Source organism: Suncus etruscus, chromosome 11 (genome assembly GCF_024139225.1).
Source record: "Suncus etruscus isolate mSunEtr1 chromosome 11, mSunEtr1.pri.cur, whole genome shotgun sequence".
Taxonomy (NCBI): Eukaryota; Metazoa; Chordata; class Mammalia; order Eulipotyphla; family Soricidae; genus Suncus; species Suncus etruscus.
In genome coordinates this window covers 11,928,535-11,953,904 of record NC_064858.1, presented here as the reverse complement: position 1 = coordinate 11,953,904, position 25,370 = coordinate 11,928,535, and the positions used below count along the sequence as shown (strand labels likewise).

At 41.0% G+C, this 25,370-nt stretch overlaps 1 protein-coding gene across 1 annotated transcript in view; it reads right to left on the bottom strand.

Annotated features, from left to right (window-relative positions):
* The window catches only part of MUC6 (mucin 6, oligomeric mucus/gel-forming), a 33,289-nt gene extending 26,795 nt beyond the window's left edge, over nucleotides 1-6,494 (bottom strand). The window contains exons 1-6 of the mRNA XM_049782874.1: nucleotides 6,453-6,494; nucleotides 4,630-4,690; nucleotides 4,316-4,410; nucleotides 2,420-2,630; nucleotides 886-1,008; nucleotides 343-466 (exon numbers count right to left, since the gene is read on the bottom strand). Of these exons, the coding sequence (XP_049638831.1) occupies nucleotides 343-466; nucleotides 886-1,008; nucleotides 2,420-2,630; nucleotides 4,316-4,410; nucleotides 4,630-4,690; nucleotides 6,453-6,479 (641 nt within the window). The 5' untranslated portion in view covers nucleotides 6,480-6,494. The remainder of the gene's footprint in view (nucleotides 1-342; nucleotides 467-885; nucleotides 1,009-2,419; nucleotides 2,631-4,315; nucleotides 4,411-4,629; nucleotides 4,691-6,452) is intronic.
* Between the last annotated feature and the right edge of the window lie 18,876 nt (nucleotides 6,495-25,370).

Genomic DNA, 25,370 nt, shown 5'->3' with positions numbered 1-25,370 from the left:
GATAGCACAGTGGTAGAGCGTTTGCCTTGCACTCAGCCGACCTGGGAGAGATCCAGGTTCGATTCCCAGTATCCATGTGGTTCCCGAGCCCTCCTAGGACAATTTCTGAGTGCAGAGCCACACCCTGAACACCACCAAGTATTGCCCAAAAACAAAACAAAAACAAACAAACAAACAAAAAAACCACATTAAACCCCCTCAATAAATTAAATGTCAAACTAAAAAATGCTATTAAATTTCACTTACAATGGGAACTATGAGTGGGTCTAAAAATTATTCTAACTATACAAACTATTAGTATTATTTCAATATTAATCAAATGCAGACAAAAGTTACACATACCACTGAGAACTACAAGGACCTTCTCGGACTTCTCCTGGCTGATATATTTTTCCATTAGATTCACAGGGACATTCAGATTTTAAAACACATCTTCCTTTCTTTCCAATATCATCCAACAGGTAACCTAGATCCAGTACATAAGAATAATCATAAAACTTTGTAAACATCAATAAGTTATTAAGCAATTAATATAAAGTCACTTGGGGATACTTCTTTCAAGAAGAAACAGGCAATTAAATGTTTATCTCTTAATTACACAATTACTCCTACTATGAGAACTGGCAAGTGTACAAATAGAGTTTTTGAGCCCCAGACAAGAACTATTGAGGAGAAATATATAGTTTGTGTGAATGTGGATAATTGGATACCACAAAGATAGAAATTCATGTAAAGTTATATGTCCCTCCACCCTGAGGTATAGATGGATAAAAGGATATATTATGAAGTGATGAATATCATGTTAGAGATGAACACTCATTACTTATTCCCGAGTTTCTTGGCTTTGGCTTGTTTGCATGTGAAGATTCATACAAGTTGCATTACCTTCAGGGCAGGTGCAGCCACTCACACAGTCGCTGTCTTGGAAGGGGGCCACATTCGAACAAGTTGCAGGATTGGAGGGTCCACATTCTTTGTAGATATGATTTTCTGGGCATTTAGGTTTTTCTACAGAAGTATAGAAAACATATATACACGTATGCATGAAAATTAGAGGGAGATGAGTATGGTAAATATATAGTATTTTAATGAATATCTATCAGGTAAGATTCTTTGAGTCTAAATTTCTCTCTCTCTCTCTCTCTCTCTCTCTCTCTCTCTCTCTCACTCTCTCTCTTTTTGCCTCACCAGGTGATGTTCAGGGGTTACTCCTGGCTACGCATTCAGAAATTACTCCTGGGCTGGGGGACCATATGGGAGGCGGGGAAATCGAACTGCAGTCTGTCCTAGGCTAGTTCCGGCAAGGCAGACACCTTACTGCTCCGTGCCACTGCTCCGACCCCTGAGTCTAACTTTCAAGATATGTTTGTCTAAAAGATATTCAGCCCAACTAAGTTATTCGAATTTTGCTTCCACTATTTTTTCTACAGTAATTCATTTGGAGAAAATGTATATTGTATGAAATGTCACTTCCTTTACTTTGAAATGGCTGTTCATAGAATTTTAACTGATATGGATTGAACAAAGCATAAATAGCAAATGTGCTTACATTTGTGTAAAGCACTTCTTGTATCAGACATTTTGAAAGGAAACCATTTGCTCTTTGTTGAACATATGTTGACCCTGACGAATAATAGCCTGGCGGTCTACATAAACAGAATCTTCACTGCACCAGGGTTTGAGCGATCAGAATGTGAGACCAAATCTATGGCTTCTGGAAGCCAATCCAGACATTCTGGAATCTCTGACAGACAGCATTTCTAGGTCTCTGTATAAAAGAAGGGGGACCCACTCCACTAATGAGTGATCTTTGAACCCCTCTCTGGGTATCACCACTCCCAGCAAAGTACTCAAACACTCAGTCATCCTTCTAGGTGGCCTTTTTCAATCCCACACCCTCTGAAATCAGGAGCTTACAAGGTTGATGTGAGCAAAGATGTGGGGAAAAAAGGCATCCTGCTGGGAGTGAGCTTAGTGACTTGGACTCTAGTACTTAGAAGTGTGGGCTGGTCTTGACTCGGTGTTCTAGACGCTGCATGCCTCAGAACTTGAGAGCAGACCTTGTGCCATTCAGCTCTATGGTGTGATGGTGCGAGACAAACAGTACTCAATACTGAAGGTTGTGCTGAATCCTGCGTCCAGTGGATGCTCATCGCAACATCAACAGACACCTGATAGGCTGTCTGGTTCTTTACAAAGATTTTATAGAATTGCTCCTTTCCCTTGGAGGAAATTGCTTATTATTTGGAAAACTAAGGTTCGTAATAAGGTCTTAATGGTGAGTCCTTAGATTAGTGGTAAAGTTATTTCTGAGAATAAACAAGGCTCCTCTTGCCAGGCAAGGCACATGAGAGAAAGAACATTGGACTGGACCTCGGGTCCTCGCTCCCCTTCTACCGTCTGGAATGATCACACTTACCGCAGGTCACTTCGGGGTCCTCACGCCAGGCCTCATAGGCACCCGGGCCCTCGGCAGCACAGAGCCTTGATAACTCGGAATAGGTGTAGCAGGAAACCTCCTGGCCACGGGCCGTGCAGTGCTCATCGATACAGACCATCTTGAAGTCTCCGACTAAAGGAGCCACCTTTCCACACTTCTCAAAGTAGGTGCCAATAATCTTATTGCATTGCTACGACAGAAAGTGGGGGGATCCCATCAGCAGATGGCAAAAATGACACACATTGAATAAGATGAAGGTTTATCTCATGTGGGATCCTGTCAATTGGACGAGGAGTTTGTTCGACTGGGAGAGGCAGAAAGTTCTGAGGAACTGTGACTGGTAAAATCACAGATTACTTTACCTTGGGCATTCAGCTTTTAACATGCCACAGTCTCACAGTCTCACTGTTTATGAAATACAACATTTCCATATAAAGAGCTTGAATTTTAGAGCACAAAAAGGGGAAGGGTGAGAAAAGAGATACTTGGTTGCTGCCAGTGATGGGACTAGTAAATTATTTTTTTTCTCTTTCCTTCAAACAGAAACATACAACTTGAACCATCTTGTTCAGCCTCACAAATGGAGGGGGAAATAATGGAGAGTACCAAGACCGAACAGTCATATGAACATTAAGTAGAAATAAAAAGATGATCAAACTTAAACACCAAATCTAAAGCCAACCGCAACAGAATCGAAACCCAATTTACAACATACTAGACACAGAGAGGATCACTTATAATAGCAGCCTGGGGGTCAAATAGGGGGGTATGGGGTGCATGCTAGGAACAGGGGGGGAGGGAGGATAACATTGGTGGTGGGAACGCCCCTGATTCAATATCACTATGTACTTAAACTATTACTGTGAAAGATTTGTAATCTACTTTGATTAAAATTTAAAAAATGCAGAAAAAAGAAGCTTTTAATTAATAAAAAATAAAGCAAATGGACAAAAGGGATGTTGACCCTCTCTTTGGAAGGATGCTCAGTTTGGGGGTCAGAGTTGACTTCCTTAGGGAGGAGTCTTTTACCCTTGCTCAAGAAAAACCAGTAGAAATTGGTTATGGTTCAATTTGCTCTGTTAGAAGACAAGATGGGTTATAAATGCAACTCCCACTGTCAAACAACGTTTTCTTTTCTTTCTTTCAATAATTTTGTTTGTTTCTTTGTTTTGTTTGTTTCTGGGCCACTGGTGGTCAGGGGTTACCCCAGGTTCTGCATTCAGAAATTATTCATGGCAGTTTGGGGGACGATAAAGGATGCCAGGGAATCAAAACCAGGTCAGCTGTGTATACAAGGCAAACACCCAACCCACTGTGCTATCAGTCCAGCCCAAATAAAAGTTTTCTTTCTATACAAAGCTTGAGTTGGATAGTTTTGTTCTAAATTGAAATAGCAATGTGTGAATACTTGAAATAAATGCAACATATAGAATGCAGTATAGAAGATGATTCCAGTGGGAAATGTTCATTTTTCAAGCTTTGTAGTCAGAATGTGTTATATGTCATTTTCACAATTACATAAAAAAGAATGACAGTTCAGACTAACTATTAGAAGCAAGAAGTAAGAGAAAGAATGGGCATAGATACGGACTTCTAAATGCCAAGCAGTCACAACCATGTCCATCAAGAAACAATACAAGAGGCAACCTGAAGTTTTCAGTCAGTGCAAATGACAATAGACACACAATAAATATTGCATTGTTTTTTAAAAAATGATTGTTATTGTAGCAACGATAGCTAGACTGAAGCTTGAAGAGAATCATTCTCAGAATTCTAAGAGCAAGATTTGAGTGCTTAGAAAAGAAATCAGATCATATAGGTTGAAACAGGAAAATATTTCTGAAAATGCCACTAAATGAAGTGTAAATTTCCTACCTGCACCCCATCTTCACACACTTCATAGACTTTACTGACAGCTTTGGGACAATCACCAGGAATTTGACTTTTGGAGATGAGCTCATTGATATTTTCTAAATAAGAAAGCAATGTTGAGTTCAAGGTATTATCTCTCTCTATAGAAACATAATTTTCTACCTAAAAATATATATTTGACAATATAAAAATATATTTTATCAACATCTCCTATTTAAGACAACTATAAATCATTGATTTTATATTTACCAAAATATGAGCAATTACTTTGACATTTTATCTTTAGAAGCAGTACTTGTACAATATATTAAACTTACCTTGAGTGTTGTTGAAACTGCCACAGAGACCACAAGTTGGATATTGTTTGTGAAGAGTGAGCTTTAAAAAAAAATACATTAACATGTTTATAAAACATAAAAAAAAATCACAAAATATTTTTTATTTTCTTTTTGCTTTTGCTTTGTTTTTTATTTTTGCCACAACCAACTGTGCTCAGGGTTTACTCCTGGCTCTGCATTTAGGGATCACTACTGGTGAGGACTATGTGAGGTGTTGGGGATCAAATTTGGGTTGGCTGTCACAAGGCAAGCACCTTGCTGTACTAGACCCTGAAAGCAATTTAAAAATATTTTTGAGCTACATCCAAATATTGCTTAGGAGCTATTCCTGTCTCACTGTTCCAGGGTCATTCCCAGCCACAGGCATAAGTGACCCTGAAGTTCTGGGAATTAATCCTTGATCTTCTGAATACAAAACATTTGCTCCAGTCCTTTGAATTGTCTCCAGCCCTCAAGGCAAAATCCAAACCAAAGTACAAGGCCTCCTTATATTAAATTCTACCTCAACAAGTTACTTCTGGATTGACCACAGATTTTTCACAGGAATAGATCCTTACTCCATCAGTTACTGTGTCCTTGGGAAAAGTATTTAATTTCCATTTACCTAAATTTCCTGAGTTTCATTGTCTGTAAAATCTATTATGAACAGGCAGAAACTTCATTGATAGGCAATAATAGAGGAAATTCATAGTCCTAAAAACCAGTGTTGCAAGAAGCAGTAAAGAAACTTCTTTCAGAGACAAGATGAATATCAACCCTTGGTATTGAGTATGGCACTTACTCAAGTAACTTATGGCTGCACTTTACTAGATTAAGAAAGATCTGTTTACTCCTACCTTGCTAAGAGATTTTACATTTTTCAATAATGAATACACATTTCATTTATGTTGACTGTTCTATGTCTGCTCAGGTGTTTTTTGTTTTTATTTCCATATGTATTATTATTACTAATATAAATACTTAAGCAGTATCTATAATATTTTCTAACAGAGGGTCAATATTTGCTTTCTTAAAATTAAGCATATTTTTATAGACTTATTAAGATTATACCCTTAAATTTTCTTAATTCTTTTTACTCTTACTGAATTTTGCAAAATGTATCTATTTCATGTAAATGCTAAAATTATTATTCAAGAGTTATTCATAGTATTAGTTTTTATTTATATCCCATAATAAAGACAGGTATACAGTTTTAGAATAATTATTAACAAAAGTTTACAATTTTCTAGAATTTCTGGTGTGTGTAGGTGTCAACATCTCCACAATGAGAATAAACATGAGGAATAAACAAGAGACAGAGTAAGGGAAAAACAAATGGTCAAAATGATCAGAACTGAAGGTTTTGTCTGTAGAACTGAGCTTACATGGTGGGCCAGAAAGGTGGCAATAAGAGAGGTCTTGAGACATTGGTGGAGAGAAGAGGGGAAATCTGAAGAACAGATGTGGCATGGGAATGATATATGAAAGAAAAGTATAATCAACAATATTGCAGAATTGTGAATCCCTGAATTTAAGGTGGAAACATTGCACTGGTAAAGGGGTGTGTTTTTTTTCAATATCTAAAGCCCAAGTACAAACATGCTTGTAATCATGGTGCTTAAATAAAGACATTAAAAAATTTAAAAAATTAAAAATAATAAAATGCTTTACATTTTTAAAAAGGTATGAAAGAGTATGTACTTCAAGGCATTTAAAAAAATAAAATGCTTTGAATAGAGACAAAGCATTGATAATTATACAAGTGGCACACCTTCTTTTAAAAGCAAAAAAGCACATTTTTGAGAGATCCCACATGGACTTACTGACAGTTCGTTCTTATTGTCCCACATTAATGTCAGGATTCCTCGACGACTGTTCAAAACATTGCGTTCTCCGTATTTTTTAATATGAATCAATTTATTGTCATATGGTGTCTGTACACTGAAAGTATAAAATTGTAAAGTATAAAGTTGTAAAGTATAAAAATGTATAAAAAAGTATAAAATTGAAAGTATAAGAATGTACATCCAAAGTAATAACAGTATGTGATTTGATTTGCTTTTTCTAGTAGTCTTCTTTAATGGTTAATATAAATGTGACACTATAAAATATTTAAAAATGTATTACTATTTCTAAATAAATACAATGAATGTTTCTCAAAGATGAAAAGACTTAAGGAACAATGAATTGACACTTCAGAGATGTGAACAATAAAAAACACTGGTTCTTTATGAGAAAAATTAATAAAATAACATTAACTGTTCATAAGGAATATATCATACCTAATTTTTTTAATTTAATTTTTTTTTGGTGGGGAGGGGTCACACCCGGCAGTGCTCAGGGGTTACTCCTGGCTCTATGCTCAGAAATTGCTCCTGGAATGCCAGGATTCTAACCACCGTCCTTCTGCATACAAGGCAAATGCCCTAACTCTGTGCTATGTCTTCAGCCCCCATACCTAATTTTCTAACCCTGAAAAATATTAAAATAAACCATAACTCCTAAAAATGAATTTTGCTTCTGAAAATAAAGCCTTAAGAGCCGCATTTAATTGAAAAACTCATTTCTATTTGGTGACAGTCATCAAATAGAAATGTACATGTTGCTGTGTTTTGTTAAAAACACATGTTCAACATCGACCTGCTCAAAAGAGACTTCCCTTAGCACTAAGAAGACTTGACAACAACAACAATCTGCTTACAGGACAGGGTTCTCTGCATTGGCCTTTAATTGTGAGGTGAAATGAAAGGATGCTCTGCACCATCCTGGTTGCAATATAGGATATGCAGATTCCAGGATCTTTAATACAGAAACATGATACCAACAACAGAGACTGTGTGAAAAATAAAAGTTTGTTGGCACTACAGACAATGACCTGGATTGGACAAACTAGTTTGCCTGAGCCTAGAGTTGGTCTTATGCCAGGAAGCTTCAGGGGTAGGGTCTCCTTGTATTTAGGCCAAGGCTTTTCCTTTCCATGTCCCTCATATTTTGGTTGGCCTATGCAAACAATAATTGCCACTCTAACACTGTTTTTACTGTGCTCCTTGGACTCTAATCCTTAAGAAAAACAACCCACTTAAACTTTTGAGGTTAACTTAAACTAATATGCATGTGCATGGAAATGTAAAAAAGTACTTTGCCTTCAATTTTAAGGAGTTACATAAGTTTTATGTCTTTAGATTGCTTTGTGTGTTGCTAAGAAATATTATGTACTACAATCTGGGGGCTTGAGGGACAAAGTAATTGTACATGGGTTCTGTTTTATTTTTCTTAATGTTCTTTGGCTGAAAGTTCAAAGTTAAGATATCAGCAATGGGACTACTGAGAATTCTGTTCATGGGTGATTGTCCTTCCACTGTAACTTTACCTTGTCCTCTTTCTTTGCATCTTTGTTCTCATAATTTAAAATAAAAAATTAATAAAAAAAACATGTTCAAAATAGGAATAGTTAAACAAAATTACTCTTTCTTTCCACATCTTGTTATGTGAATAAAACAATTTTACATTACATAATAGCACTGTTGCTATTATATATTACTAATTTTATATTATATGTTAAGTTTCTGTTTAAAATTTAGTATATTAATGTGAGAATTAAATAATAAATGAATACTCTAGGAATACTACCTCCCATTCAAACATCTTTTTCCATTTTCCTCAATTCACTTCAAATAATTTTAAAACATTTACAAAACATTAGGATATTTACCTTTCTCCATTAACTAAGATTATGTCACGCCAAATAGTTATGTCATTGTTGTCCACTCTAACTATTATTTTTTCAATCTCACTTTCATTATTTCGTTTTATCTCAATATTGAAATCTCCTCCTGACTCAACACAATGACGGCAAAATGTATAGGCACATGAAGACTCAATGGAAAAGATGTCGCCATTGAAAGTTTTATATGCTCCTCTGCCCCAAGTAAAGGTTTCACCTAAAAGACATTTAGAATATAATATCATTATTTAGATTAATAAACACATATCTTCTGATCTATAAAAAATAATTTGATTTAATTAAAGAACTATGATTTACAGTTATTGATAGTTGAGTCTTAAGCATATATTTCAGCACCAGTCCTTCTACCACTGTCAACTTCCTCATGTCTTCCTCATGGATTTTCCCCTCAACCCTCTGCCTGCCACCTTGAAAGACTCATTATAAAGTTCAATGATTACAACTTACATCTCGTGTTTTCAGTGTTGTTGAGTCTGTGTTTTGAACATATTGTTATACCATTCTCCCACATCATCAAACTTCAAAAGGTCTCAAACTTTCTTTCATATTGAATAACAACCCTCCCACTAAATAAATAAATAAATAAATAAATAAACAAATAAACAAATAAATAAAGGCAAAAGTACTGGATTTCTTTGAATTACCCAATGTTAGTTTTTCTGACTAAAACAAAACAGTGATGATTATTTTCTTATTTCCCCTTGGAAAACAGAAAATTTTCACCATTATTAGGAGGGTATTGGAGGAAAGTTGCAATATACTTATTTTGCTTTCTGTAGTTATAATCTTTCTAATGTTGACTAAGGTTAATATTTATATGGAGGAGTGTCAATAATTAGAATATTTCTCTATACCTATGTGTATATATTAGCTTGCATATGTAGATTTATGTTGTGTATTTTTTGTTTGTTTGGGGACAAACTAAGGAGGTACTCAGAACTGATTCCTGGCTCTGTGTTCAGGACTGACTCCTGGGGGCTCAAGGGACTACATGGGGTATCAGGAATCAAATCCTGGTCAGCAGGTGCAAGGCTATCTCTCTGACCCTAGTGCTGTGTATGTTTTTTGGTTTTTGGTAGGGAAAATGTGATGCATTAAAATGAGTAGTGATAACAAATGATAGCATATTTTAAAAAGTAGTTTACATTTTTTATTATTTCATAAACCTATTAAGCACTGTTTGGCATGGCATAAAATATGTATACAAGTCAAAATAATTTTTACTTACCAACTATTGCATCTGTTTCTGAGTATGTTGGAGTTGCTTCTGGAATATGGGATCCTTTTTCTATTCAACACAATACATAGATCATTTAGATTTCAGGACATAATTTTATCTATTATAATTTACATTTATTATAACCTGGTTACAATAGTGTCAATGTTATAGTACTGGTATTTATTTTTAAAATAATAATATAATAATAATAACAATAATATGGACTTCAACAGAGAAATTTGGGAGTATTAAAAGGCACTAATGGAGTTTGTGATTCTGAGTATACAATTTAATTATGGCAATTTTGACTAGTTAAAGTCAATACTTTATCATTATCATGTGTTCATATATCATTAAGAATTAATTTCTTCTGGTTCACATATTATTACAGGCATTTAATATGTCACTAATTTCTAACTTCAAAAAATGATATTTTCTAGTTCATTTTTATTGGAAGTCTTTGCATAAAGCAGCTTAAAATAGTCTACTATAAAACACTAACCATTCATTTGTCTAAAAATAAAGAAAATATAATTCTTGGGCTTAAAAATATATATATTTATGTTTCAAGTTCCCATGATTGTTTATTCTTAATATACTGACATTTTTTAATTAACAAAGTATATTTATATAAAATCTTAGAGCATAGGAAAAAAAGTAAGCAGACAATAACAAGAAGGTGAACCTTCTGATAGAATGTTAACATATTTAATAATGCCATTTATGTTTGACACTGCTTTCATTTACTAAAATTATCTTTAATCAAATAGATGGTATGTAATAAATTTATTTATAAAAACATTTACAAATCGTATATCTTAAAAGATAAGGAAAAGTTTAAACATTTTTTTCATGTTCAATTAGTATATATTTTAATTTCCCAAATTCATTACATGGTTTCAAATCTTTAGAAGCTCACACATACATTAAGAGCATAAGAGGAATTAGAAACTAATTTAAATATGGGGAATTATATTAAATAATAGCAAATATTAATAAACATAACATTCAATTTTAAATTGTATATATTCATTTTATAAATTACAAATAAAAACATTTTTAGATCAAAATTTATAATTCAAATTACCTGTGGTACTAGGTGGTCCAGAAGTAGTGTAGTTAGGTAAAACTGTGGTATCTATATTAATACAAAATGATTAATTTTTTTCTTTTACAAGATCTTTTGCTTGTGGCCCACATTAATACTGCAAGGTTAACTTCTGAGTCTTTAGCAGGACTCGAGGGCCTAAAGATTATGCTGGGAAATATACAGTTAGGCTGCTTGCAAGACAAAAACTTTAATTCCTACATTACCTCTACATCAATCTCTTTAGCATATTACTTAAATAAATATAAAATATTTTTTTTAATTTGATGGACAGACCAGGATCACAGCTCAGGGATTTTAATGCCAACACACCAAAACTATGTGAGGTTCTATAATAAAAAAATATTTACTCAGCAAAAAGTCATATAAAACAGACAAATACCTACTCACTAAAAACTAAATCTTAAAATATATATAAAATAAATAAAAAAAGAAAAGGTTGAGCAGAGTGTTCCAAGGTGGCTTGTTCAAGTTTCAAACAACTTATCTCACTCTAATTTCTTTTTGGTTGGAAATCGAGAAAATATTAGAAAATGGCAAAAAGTATCTGTGAATAATAAAACAAATTGATAACAGACATATTGAAAAATACAAGAGAATATGTGACTTTTTTCAATGAATTTATCTGATTATAAATATTACTGCCCAAAACTAATAAAAACCTGGCAAATTAGAGTAAAATTAAGCAGTGAATGTCTGACATCCATAACAAAAAGGAAACAGTCCTTAAGGCAATAGCTGTTTACATGAAAATAAAATAATTGATAAGAGAGTAGGACAATGAATCTTGGTGACTTGATGAGAAGCATTCTTCAACCTCACTTGAGGATGGAAATGAGCTCTTCCTTCTAGAATTTGAGGATTAGGACACATTCATTATGGGAATACCTGAGCTACTTGATTCAGTTCCTTGAGTCCTGGAGTCAGTGCGCCCACTTCCACTCTTTACACTGCCCTTAGTTCCCTTGAATCCAATGTCCCCTTCATGAGAAGAAACCACTGGGGTCCCAGAAATTTCAGCGTCATCACCAATAGAGCCTGCCCCACCTTTCGAGCCAATTTTACCTGCCAAACATGAAGCCACCATCACAAAGTCAAAAAAAAAAAAAAATGAGGCCATATTAACTTCCAGACAAAAGGCAAGAATTTGTACCTAAATTTGGGGAAACTGCTTTGGAGCCTCCAGCAGCTTGTGTATGCCTGTAGTTTTCATGAACATATTCAGACCCCTGGGCAATGTTGCCATCTGTTTCTGCATACTCCCAGGCTCCATTTCCACCTGCAGCTGGGAATAAAGTTAAAAGAGGCTGCAGGTAGCGTTCATAATTTGAAGTCCTGTACTCCTCTCTATCTTGCAGGGAAGCAGTAAACTAATCGTTCACAAAAGGATGATGGCCTTGAATGACCATTAGCTAGAATACCTGTGCTACTGGTATCCAATGCAGTGTCTTGAGTCCTTGAGTCAGCATACCCACTGCCACTGCTGCCAGACCCCTGAGCACCCTTGGCAACAAGGCCCTCTCCATGAGAGGAACTGACACTTTTTCCAGCATTTTTAGAATGACCGCCAGCAATGCTTTTGAATTCACGAAGTGGGACCTAGATTTGGAAAAACTAATTCTTTGGAGTCTCCTACGCCATGACTCAGTTTGTCATTTTCATGAACATATTCAAAACTCTGGGCACTGTTGCCATCCCTTCCTGCAAACTCCCAGGCTCCAGATCTACCTGCAGCTGGGAATAAAGATTAATAATAGCAAATAGCACCCATGAATGGAAGCCCTGTGCTCCTCTAACTAGAAAGGGGCATCAGTGAACTTTATCCTTCACAAACAGTTGATGGCCTTTCTGAATGTAGGGAATACCTGAGCTACTGGTATCCAATCCAGTATCTTGAGTTTTTGACCCAGCAGATGCACTGCCACTGCTACCAGACCCCTGAGCACCCTTGGCTACAAGGCCCTCTCCATGAGAAGAACTGATACTACTTCCAGCATTTCCAGAAAGACCATCAGCAAAGCTTTTGATGTCTTCCCCAAGGCTTTCACCTGCCAGACATAAATCCACTGTCACAGAGCATTGAATGAAAACTAGCACTCAGGCCGCATGATCATGTCTCTGTACCTAGATTTTCAGAAACTGATCCTACAGAGGCACCCACTCTAGTTCCTGAAGCTCCTTTGCTCTCACTACTTTGGCCAGCAAGAGAACTGGACCCAGAGGATCCAAAACCACTGCCATCATTTGTTCCAAGAATCCAAATTTGGGAACCTGCTCCAATGGGAAAATGATTGATAAGAAAGTAGGACAATTAATCTTGGTGACTTGATGAGAAGCATTCTTCCACCTCACTTAAGGATGGAAATGAGCTAGTCAATCTCGAATTTGAGGGTTAGGACACGTTTCTTATGGGAATACCTGAGCTACTTGAGTCAGTTCCTTGAATCTTGGAGCCAGCGCGCCCACTGCCACTCTTTTTACTGCCCTTAGTTCCTTTGCTTCCGTAGCCCTCTTCATGAGAGGACGCCACTGGAGTCCCAGAAATTTCAGTGTCATCACCAACAGGGCCTGCCCCACCATTAGAGGCCAATTTGACCTGCCAAACATGAAGACATTGTCACACAGGTCGAAGAAAAGTCTATGGGACTATCAAAAACTCCCAAACAAATTCACCAAGGTGGACCCTGATTGAGGAAAATTGATTCTTTGGAGCCTCCTATGCCATGTCTCAGTCATTTTCATGAACATATTCAGACCCTTGGGCACCTTAGCATCTCTTCCTGAAAACTCCCAGGTTCCAGATCTGCCTGCAGCTGGGGAAAAGTTTAGGAGGCTGCAATTAGTGTTCCCCAGTGGAAACCCTGTGCTCCTCTCTAACTAGAAGGGGGCATCAGTGAACTTTATCCTTCACAAACTGTTGATGGCCTTTGAGAATGTAGGGAATACCTGAGCTACTGGCATCCAATCCAGTACCTTGAGTTTTTGATCCAGCAGATGCACTGCCACTGCTACCGGACCCCTGAGCACCCTTGGCAACAAGGTCCTCTCCATGAGAGGAACTGACACTGCTTCCAGCAGTTCCAGAAAGACCACTATCAATGCTTTTGCTGCCTTCCCCAAGGCTTTCACCTGCCAAACATAAATCCATTGTCACAGAGCAGATCACAAGCACAGAAGGAAGACTAGCACTCAGGCCTCATAATCATGTCTCTGTACCTAGATTTTCAGAACCTGAACCCGCAGAGGTACCAATTCCAGTTCCTGAAGCTCCTTTGCTCTTACTGCTGTGGCCACCATGAGAACTGGAACCGGAGGATCCAAAACCCAGCGCACCATTGCCATCCTTTGTTCCAGGACTCCATTCGTGGGAACCTGCTACAATAGGAAAATGATTGATAAGAAGTTGGAAAATTAATTTTGGTGTTTGGTGAGAAGCATTGTTCCACCTCACTGGAGGATGAAAATGAGCTCTTCCCTCTAGAATGTGAGGGTTAAGACAGGTTTCTTATGGGAATACCTGAGCTACTTGAGTCAGTTCCTTGTGTCTTGGAGGCATCGCGCCCACTGCCATTCTTTACACTGCCCTTAGTTCCCTTGGATCCGATGCTCCCTTTATGAGAGGAAACCACAGAGTTCCCAGAACTTCCAGCAACATCACCAACAGAGCCTGTCCCACTGTTAGAGCCGATTTCACCTGCCAAATATGAAGCCATTGTCACAAGGTCAACGAAAACCACATGGGACCAAATTAACTGCCAGTCAAAAGGCATCTAGGTATACATAAATTTGGGAAAAGTGATGCTTTGCAGTCTCCAGCAGCTTGTGTTCGCCTGTAGTTTTCATGAACATATTCAGAACCCTGGGCACTGCTGCCATCTCTTCCTCCATATTCCCAGGTTCCAGATATACCTGCAGCTGGGAATTAACTTTAAGGAGGCTGTAGGTAGCATATCCAATTTGAAGGCCTGTGCTCCTCTCTATCTTACAGGGGAGTCAGTAAACTACTCCTTCAAAAAAAGACGATTGCCTCGAATGAGGTTGAAGAAGAATATGATACTACAGTATCCAATGCAGCATCTTGAGTCCTTGAGCTAGTGTACCCACTGCCAGTGCTGCCAGATCCTTGTGTGCCCTTTGTAACAAGGTCCTGTCTATGAGAGGAACTGACACTGCTTCCAGCATTTCCAGAAAGTCCACCATCAACACTTTTGACACCTTCCCCAAGGGTTTCACCTGCCAAACATGAATCCACTGTCACAGAGCAGATCACAAGCACAGAATGAAGCCTAGCACTCAGGCCCCATTATCATGTCTCTGAACCTAGATTTTCAGAAACTGATCCTACAGAGGCACGCATTCTAGTTCCTGAAGCTCCTTTGCTCTCACTGCTTTGGCCAGCAAGAGAACTGGACCCAGACGATGCAAAACCACTGCCATCATTTGTTCCAAAAATTCAACTTTGGGAACCTGCTCCAATGGGAAAATGATTGATAAGAAAGTAGGACAATTAATCTTGGTGACTTGAAGAGAAGCATTCTTCAACCTCACTTAAGGAGGGAAATTAGTTTGTCGATCTAGAATTTGAGAGTTTAGGACATGTTTCTTATGGGAATACCTGAGCTACTTGAGTCAGTTCCTTGAATCTTGGAGCCAGCGCGCCCACTGCCACTCTTTTTACTGCCCTTAGTTCCTTTACTTCCGTAGCCCTCTTCATGAGAGGATGCCACTGGAGTCCCAGAAATTTCAGTGTCATCACCAACAGGGCCTGCCCCACCTTTAGAGCCAATTTGACCTGCCAAACATGAAGACATTGTCACACAGTTGAGAAAAGTCTATGGGACTATCAAAACTCCCAAACAAATTCAACAAGTGGGACCCTGATTTGGGAAAATTGATTCTTTGGAGCCTCTTATGCCATGACTCTTTCATGTTCATGAACATATTCAGACCCCTGGGCACCCTGGAATCTCTTCCTGAAAACTCCCAGGTTCCAGATCTGCCTGCAGCTGGGACAAAAGTTTAGGAGGCTGCAATTAGTGTTCCCCAGTTCAAACTCTGTGCTCCTCTCTAACTAGAAGGGGGCATCAGTGAACTTTATCATTCACAAACTGTTGATGGCCTTTCAGAATGTAGGGAATACCTGAGCTACTGGCATCCAATCCAGTACCTTGAGTTTTTGATCCAGCAGATGCACTGCCACTGCTACTGGACCCGTGAGCGCCCTTGGCAAAAAGGTCCTCTCCATGAGAGGAACTGACACTGCTTCCAGCATTTCCAGAAAGACCACCATCAACGCTTTTGACGCCTTCCCCAAGGCTTTCACCTGCCAAACATAAATCCATTGTCACAGAGCAGATCACAAGCACAGAAGGAAGCCTAGCACTCAGGCCCCATGATCATGTCTCTGTACCTAGATTTTCAGAACCTGAACCCGCAGAGGTACCAATTCCAGTTCCTGAAGCTCCTTTGCTCTTACTGCTGTGGCCACCACGAGCACTGGACCCGGAGGATTCAAAACCCAGCGCTCCATTGCCATCCTTTGTTCCAGGACTCCATTCATGGGAACCTGCTACAATGGGAAAATGATTGATAAGAAAGGTGGAAAATTAATTTTGGTGTTTGGTGAGAAGCATTGTTCCACCTCACTGGAGGATGAAAATGAGCTCTTCCCTCTAGAATGTGAGGGTTAAGGCACGTTTCTTATGGGAATACCTGAGCTACTTGAGTCAGTTCCTTGTGTCTTGGAGGCATCGCGCCCACTGCCATTCTTTACACTGCCCTTAGTTCCCTTGGATCCGATGCTCCCTTTATTAGAGGAAACCACAGAGTTCCCAGCATTTCCAGCAACATCACCAACAGAGCCTGCCCCACTGTTCGAGCCGATTTCACCTGCCAAATATGAAGCCATTGTCACAAGGTCAATGAAAACCACATGGGACCAAATTAACTGCCAGTCAAAAGGCACCTAGGTATACATAAATTTGGGAAAACTGATGCTTTGCAGCCTCCAGCAGCTTGTGTTCGCCTGTAGTTTTCATGAACATATTCAGAACACTGGGCACTGCTGCCATCTCTTCCTGCATATTCCCAGGTTACAGATATACCTGCAGCTGGGATATAACTTTAAGGAGGCTGCAGGTAGCATATCCAATTTGAAGGCCTGTGCTCCTCTCTATCTTACAGGGGAGTCAGTAAACTACTCCTTCAAAAAAAGACGATTGCCTCGAATGAGGTTGAAGAAGAATATGATACTACAGTATCCAATGCAGCATCTTGAGTCCTTGAGCTAGTATACCCACTGCCACTGCTGCCAGACCCTTGTGTGCCCTTGGTAACAAGGTCCTGTCTATGAGAGGAACTGACACTGCTTCCAGCATTTCCAGAAAGTCCACCATCAACGCTTTTGACACCTTCCCCAAGGCTTTCACCTGCCAAAAATGAATCTACTGTCACAGAGCAGATCACAAGCCCAGAATGAAGCCTAGCACTCATGCCCCATTATCATGTCTCTGAGCTTAGAATTTTTGAAACTGATCCTACAGAGGCACCCATACAGAGGCAACCATTCAGAAGCTCCTTTGCTCTCACTTCTTGGCCAGCAAGAGAACTGGATCAAGAGGATCCAAAACCACTGCCATCATTTGTTCCAAGAATCCAACTTTGGGAAACTTCTCCAATGGGAAAATGATTGATAAGAATGTATGACAATTAAGCTTGGTGACTTGAAGAGAAGCATTCTTAAACCTCACTTAAGGACGGATATAAGTTCGTCCATCTAGATTTTGAGAGTTTAGGACATGTTTCTTATGGGAATACCTGAGCTACTTGAGTCAGTTCCTTGAATGTTGTAGCCAGCGCCCCCACTGCCACTCTTTTTACTGCCCTTAATTCCTTTGCTTCCGTAGCCCTCTTCATGAGAGGACGCCACTGGAGTCCCAGAAATTTCAGTGTCATCACCAACAGGGCCTGCCCCACCATTAGAGCCAATTTGACCTGCCAAACATGAAGACATTGTCACACAGTCGAGAAAAGTCTATGGGACTATCAAAACTCCCAAACAAATTCACCAAGTGGGACCTAGATTTGGGAAAATTGATTCTTTGGAGCCTCCTATGCCATGTCTCAGTCATTTTCAAGAACATATTCAGACCCCTGGGCACCTTAGCATCTCTTCCTGAAAACTCCCAGGTTCCAGATCTGCCTGCAGCTGGGGAAAAATTTAGGAGGCTGCAAATAGTGTTCCCCAGTGGAAACCCTGTGCTCCTCTCTAACTAGAAGGGGGCATCAGTGAACTTTATCATTCACAAACTGTTGATGGCCTTTCAGAATGTAGGGAATACCTGAGCTACTGGCATCCAATCCAGTACCTTGAGTTTTTGATCCAGCAGATGCACTGCCACTGCTACTGGACCCGTGAGCGCCCTTGGCAAAAAGGTCCTCTCCATGAGAGGAACTGACACTGCTTCCAGCATTTCCAGAAAGACCACCATCAACGCTTTTGACGCCTTCCCCAAGGCTTTCACCTGCCAAACATAAATACATTGTCACAGAGCAGATCACAAGCACAGAATGAAGCCTAGCACTCAGGCCTCATGATCATGTCTCTGTACCTAGATTTTCAGAACCTGAACCCGCAGAGGTACCAATTCCAGTTCCTGAAGCTCCTTTGCTCTTACTGCTGTGGCCACCATGAGAACTGGAACCGGAGGATCCAAAACCCTGCGCACCATTGCCATCCTTTGTTCCAGGACTCCATTCGTGGGAACCTGCTACAATGGGAAAATGATTGATAAGAAAGGTGGAAAATTAATTTTGGTGTTTGGTGAGAAGCATTGTTCCACCTCACTGGAGGATGAAAATGAGCTCTTCCCTCTAGAATGTGAGGGTTAAGGCACGTTTCTTATGGGAATACCTGAGCTACTTGAGTCAGTTCCTTGTGTCTTGGAGGCATCGCGCCCACTGCCATTCTTTACACTGCCCTTAGTTCCCTTGGATCCCATGCTCCCTTTATGAGAGGAAACCACAGAGTTCCCAGAACTTCCAGCAACATCACCAACAGAGCCTGCCCCACTGTTGGAGCCGATTTCACCTGCCAAATATGAAGCCATTGTCACAAGGTCAATGAAAACCACATGGGACCAAATTTACTGCCAGTCAAAAGGCACCTAGGTATGCATAAATTTGGGAAAAGTGATGCTTTGCAGCCTCCAGCAGCTTGTGTTCGCCTGTAGTTTTCATGAACATATTCAGAACCCTGGGCACTGCTGCCATCTCTTCCTGCATATTCCCAGGTTCCAGATATACCTGCAGCTGGGAATTAACTTTAAGGAGGATGCAGGTAGCATATCCAATTTGAAGGCCTGTGCTCCTCTCTATCTTACAGGGGAGTCAGTAAACTACTCCTTCAAAAAAAGACGATTGCCTCGAATGAGGTTGAAGAAGAATATGATACTACAGTATCCAATGCAGCATCTTGAGTCCTTGAGCTAGTATACCCACTGCCACTGCTGCCAGACCCTTCTGTGCCCTTGGCAACAAGGTCCTCTCCATGAGAGGAACTGACACTGCTTCCAGCATTTCCAGAAAGTCCACCATCAACGCTTTTGACACCTTCCCCAAGGCTTTCACCTGCCAAACATAAATCCACTGTCACAGAGCAGATCACAAGCACAGAATGAAGCCTAGCACTCAGGCCCCATTATCATGTCTCTGAACCTAGATTTTTAGAAACTGATCCTACAGAGGCACCCATTCTAGCTCCTGAAGCTCCTTTGCTCTCACTGCTTGGCCAGCAAGAGAACTGGATCCAAAGGATCCAAAACCACTGCCATCATTTGTTCCAAAAATTCAACTTTGGGAAACCGCTCCAATGGGAAAATGATTGATAAGAAAGTAGGACAATTAATCTTATTGACATGAAGAGAAGCATTATTCAACTTCACTTAAGGACGGAAATGAGTTCGTCCATCTAGATTTTGAGAGTTAAGGACATGTTTCTGATAGGAATACCTGAGCTACTTGAGTCAGTTCCTTGAATCTTGGAGCCAGCGCGCCCACTGCCACTCTTTTTACTGTCCTTAGTTCCTTTGCTTCCGTAGCCCTCTTCATGAGAGGATGCCACTGGAGTCCCAGAAATTTCAGTGTCATCACCAACAGGGCCTGCCCCACCTTTAGAGCCAATTTGACCTGCCAAACATGAAGACATTGTCACACAGTCGAGAAAAGTCTATGGGACTATCAAAACTCCCAAACAAATTCACCAAGTGGGACCCTGATTTGAGAAAATTGATTCTTTGGAGCCTCCTATGCCATGTCTCAGTCATTTTCATGAACATATTCAGACCCCTGGGCACCTTAGCATCTCTTCCTGAAAACTCCCAGGTTCCAGATCTGCCTGCAGCTGGGAAAAAAGTTTAGGAGGCTGCAATTAGTGTTCCCCAGTGGAAACCCAGTGCTCCTCTCTAACTAGAAAGGGGCATCAGTGAACTTTATCATTCACAAACTGTTGATGGCCTTTCAGAATGTAGGGAATATCTGAGCTACTGGCATCCAATCCAGTACCTTGAGTTTTTGACCCAGCAGATGCACTGCCACTGCTACTGGACCCTTGATCGCCCTTGGCAACAAGGTCCTCTCCATGAGAGGAACTGACACTGCTTCCAGCATTTCCAGAAAGACCACCATCAACGCTTTTGACGCCTTCCCCAAGGCTTTCACCTGCCAAACATAAATACATTGTCACAGAGCAGATCACAAGCACAGAAGGAAACCTAGCACTCAGGCCCCATGATCATGTCTCTATACCTAGATTTTCAGAACCTGAACCCGCAGAGGTACCAATTCCAGTTCCTGAAGCTCCTTTGCTCTTACTGCTGTGGCCACCACGAGCACTGGTCCCGGAGGATCCAAAACCCAGCGCTCCATTGCCATCCTTTGTTCCAGGACTCCATTCGTGGGAACCTGCTACAATGGGAAAATGATTGATAAGAAAGTTGGAAAATTAATTTTGGTGTTTGATGAGAAGCATTGTTCCACCTCACTGGAGGATGAAAATGAGCTCTTCCCTCTAGAATGTGAGGGTTAAGGCACGTTTCTTATGGGAATACCTGAGCTACTTGAGTCAGTTCCTTGTGTCTTGGAGGCATCGCGCCCACTGCCATTCTTTACACTGCCCTTAGTTCCCTTGGATCCCATGCTCCCTTTATGAGAGGAAACCACAGAGTTCCCAGCATTTCCAGCAACATCACCAACAGAGCCTGCCCCACTGTTGGAGCCGATTTCACCTGCCAAATATGAAGCCATTGTCACAAGGTCAACGAAAACCACATGGGACCAAATTAACTGCCAGTCAAAAGGCACCTAGGTATACATAAATTTGGGAAAACTGATGCTTTGCAGCCTCCAGCAGCTTGTGTTCGCCTGTAGTTTTCATGAACATATTGAGAACCCTGGGCACTGCTGCCATCTCTTCCTCCATATTCCCAGGTTCCAGATATACCTGCAGCTGGGAATTAACTTTAAGGAGGCTGCAGGTAGCATATCCAATTTGAAGGCCTGTGCTACTTTCCATCTTACAGGGGAGTCAGTAAACTACTCCTTCAAAAAAAGATGATTGCCTTGAATGAGATTGAAGAAGAGTACCTGTGTTACTGGTATCCAATGCAGTTTCTTGAGTCCTTGAGCTAGCATACCCACTGCCACTGCTGCCAGACCCTTTTGTGCCCTTGCCAACAAGGTCCTCTCTATGAGAGGAACTGACACTGCTTCCAGCATTTCCAGAAAGTCCACCATCAACGCTTTTGACACCTTCCCCAAGGCTTTCACCTGCCAAACATAAATCCATTGTCACAGAGCAGATCACAAGCACAGAATGAAGCCTAGCACTCAGGCCCCATGATCATGTCTCTGTACCTAGATTTTCAGAACCTGAACCCGCAGAGGTAACAATTCCATTTCCTGAAGCTCCTTTGCTCTTACTGCCTTGGCCACCACGAGAACTGGACCCGGAAGATCCAAAACCCAGCGCACCATTGCCATCATTTGCTTCATGAATCCATTCTTGAGAACCTGCTCCGATGGGAAAACGATTGTTACGGAAGTAGTACAGTTAATCTTGGTGAGTTGATGAGAAGCATTCTTCCACCTCACTGGAGGATGGAAATGAGCTCTTCCATCTAGAATGTGAGGGTTAGACACATTCCTTATGGGAATACCTGAGCTACGTGAGTCAGTTCCTTGTGTCTTGGAGCCATCGCGCCCACTGCCATTCTTTACACTGCCCTTAGCTCCCCTGGATCCAAGGCCCCCTTCATAAGAGGAAGCCACTGGGGTCCCAGAAATTTCAGTGTCATCACCACCAGAACCTGCTCCAACTTTCGAGCCGATTCCACCTGCCAAACATGAAGACATTGTCACACAGTCAACAAATCCTATGGGACCATCACAACTGCTAAACAAAATCACCAAGCTGTACCTAGGTTTGGAAACACTGATGCTTTGGAGCCTCCAGTGCCATGTCTCTGCTTGTAGTTTTCATGAACATATTCAGACCCTTTTGCACCGTTGACATCTCTTTCTGCATACTCCCAGGCTCCAGATCTGTCTGCAGCTGGGAATTAAGTTTACAGAGACTGCAATTTGCATTCCTGATTTGAAGACCTCTCTAACTTGAAGGGGAGAGCAGTGAACTTTATCTTTGAAAACAGTCAATAGCCTTAGAATAAATGTACGCAATACCTAAGCAACAATACAGCACCTTGAGATTGTCGCCAGCGGATGCACTGCCACTGCTACCAGACCCCTGAGTGCCCTTGGCAACAAGACCCTCTCCATGAGAGGAACTGACACTGGTTCCAACATTTCCAGAAATACCGCCAGCAATGCTTTTGACACCAAAAGCATGGAATGAAGCCCAGCACTCAGGGCCCATTATCATGTCTCTATGTCTATATTTTCAGAAACCAATCCTGCAGAATTTGAGGGTTCGGCCACGTTCCTTAAGGAATTACCTGAGCTACTTGAGTCAGTTCCTTGAGTCCTAGAGCCAGTGTGCACACTGCCACTCTTTACACTGCCCTTAGTTTCCTTGGATCTGAGGCCCTCTTTATGAGAGGAATCCACAGAGTTCCCAGAATTTCCAGCAGCATCATCGCCAACAGTGCCTGCCCCACCTTTTGAGCCGATTTCACCTGCCAAACATGAAGCCATTGTCACAAGGTCGACAAAAACCACTTGGGATCATCATAAGTGCCAGATAAAATGCACCAAGCTGTACCTAGATTTGGGAAAACTGATGTTTTGGAGCCTCCAGTGACTTTTCTCTGCCTGTAGTTTTCATGAACATATTGAGATCCCTGGACACTGCTGCCATCTCTTCCTGCATACTCCCAGGCTCCAGTTCTGCCTCCAGCTGGGAATAACGTTTAAGAAGACTGCAATTAGCATCCCCAATTTGAAGCCCTAGGCTAGAAGGAAGCATCAATGAATTTTATCTTTCTCAGCTGATGGCCTTGAATGAGGCTGAGTTGGAATACCTGAGCTACTGGCATCCAATTCAGCATCTTGAGTCATGGAGCCAGTGTATGCACTGCCACTGCTGCCAGACCCCTGAGCGCCGTTGGCAACAAGGTCCTCTCCATGAGAGGAACTGACACTTTTTCCAGCATTTCCAGAATGGTCACCAGCAGAGCTTTTGACACCTTCCCCAATGCTTTCACCTGCCAAACATAAATCCATCGTCACAGAGCAGATCACAAGCACAGAATGAAGCCTAGCACTCAGGCCCCATTATCATGTCTCTGTACCTAGATTTTCAGAAGCTGAACCCGCAGAGGTACCAATTCCAGTTCCTGAAGCTCCTTTGCTTCCACTGCCTTGGCCACCATGAGAAGTGGACCCGGAAGATCCAAAACCCAGCGCACCATTGCCATCATTTGCTTCATGAATCCATTCTTGAGAACCTGCTCCAATTGGAAAACGATTGTTAAGGAAGTAGTACAGTTAATCTTGGTGAGTTTATGAGAAGCTTTCTTCCACCTCACTTGAGGATGGAAATGAGCTCTTCCATCTAGAATTTGAGGGTTAGGACACATTCCTTATGGGAATACCTGAGCTACGTGAGTCAGTTCCTTGTGTCTTGGAGCCATCGCGCCCACTGCCATTCTTTACACTGCCCTTAGTTCCCTTGGATCCAAGGCCCCCTTCATAAGAGGAAGCCACTCGGGTCCCAGAAATTTCAGTGTCATCACCACCAGAACCTGCTCCAACTTTCGAGCCGATTCCACCTGCCAAACATGAAGACATTGTCACACAGTCGACAAATCCTATGGGACCATCACAACTGCTAAACAAAATCACCAAGCTGTACCTAGGTTTGGAAACACTGATGCTTTGGAGCCTCCAGTGCCATGTCTCTGCTTGTAGTTTTCATGAACATATTCAGACCCTTTTGCACCGTTGACATCTCTTTCTGCATATCCCAGGCTCAGATCTGTCTGCAGCTGGGAATTAAGTTTTACAGAGACTGCAATTTGCATTCCTGATTTGAAGACCTCTCTAACTGAAGGGAGAGCAGTGAACTTTATCTTTGAAAACAGTCAATAGCCTTAGAATAAATGTACGCAATACCTAAGCAACAATACAGCACCTTGAGATTGTCGCCAGCGGATGCACTGCCACTGCTACCAGACCCCTGAGTGCCCTTGGCAACAAGACCCTCTCCATGAGAGGAACTGACACTGGTTCCAACATTTCCAGAAATACCGCCAGCAATGCTTTTGACACCAAAAGCATGGAATGAAGCCCAGCACTCAGGGCCCATTATCATGTCTCTATGTCTATATTTTCAGAAACCGATCCTGCAGAATTTGAGGGTTCGGCCACGTTCCTTAAGGAATTACCTGAGCTACTTGAGTCAGTTCCTTGAGTCCTAGAGCCAGTGTGCACACTGCCACTCTTTACACTGCCCTTAGTTTCCTTGGATCTGAGGCCCTCTTTATGAGAGGAATCCACAGAGTTCCCAGAATTTCCAGCAGCAGCATCACCAACAGTGCCTGCCCCACCTTTCGAGCCGATTTCACCTGCCAAACATGAAGCCATTGTCACAAGGTCGACAAAAACCACTTGGGATCATCATAAGTGCCAGATAAAATGCACCAAGCTGTACCTAGATTTGGGAAAACTGATGTTTTGGAGCCTCCAGTGACTTTTCTCTGCCTGTAGTTTTCATGAACATATTGAGATCCCTGGACACTGTTGCCATCTCTTCCTGCATACTCCCAAGCTCCAGTTCTGCCTCCAGCTGGGAATAAAGTTTAAGGAGACTGCAATTAGCATCCCCAATTTGAAGCCCTATGCTAGAAGGAAGCATCAGTGACTTTTATCTTTCTCAGCTGATGGCCTTGAATGAGGCTAAGTTGGAATACCTGAGCTGGCATCCAATCCAGCATCTTGAGTCATGGAGCCAGTGTATGCACTGCCACTGCTGCCAGACCCCTGAGCTTCGTTGGCAACAAGGCCCTCTCCATGAGAGGAACTGACACTTTTTCCAGCATTTCCAGAATGACCACCAGCAAAGCTTTTGACACCTTCCCCATGGCTTTCTTCACCTGCCAAATAAATCCATTGTCAAAGAACAGATCACAAGCACAGAATGAAGCTGAGCACTTGGG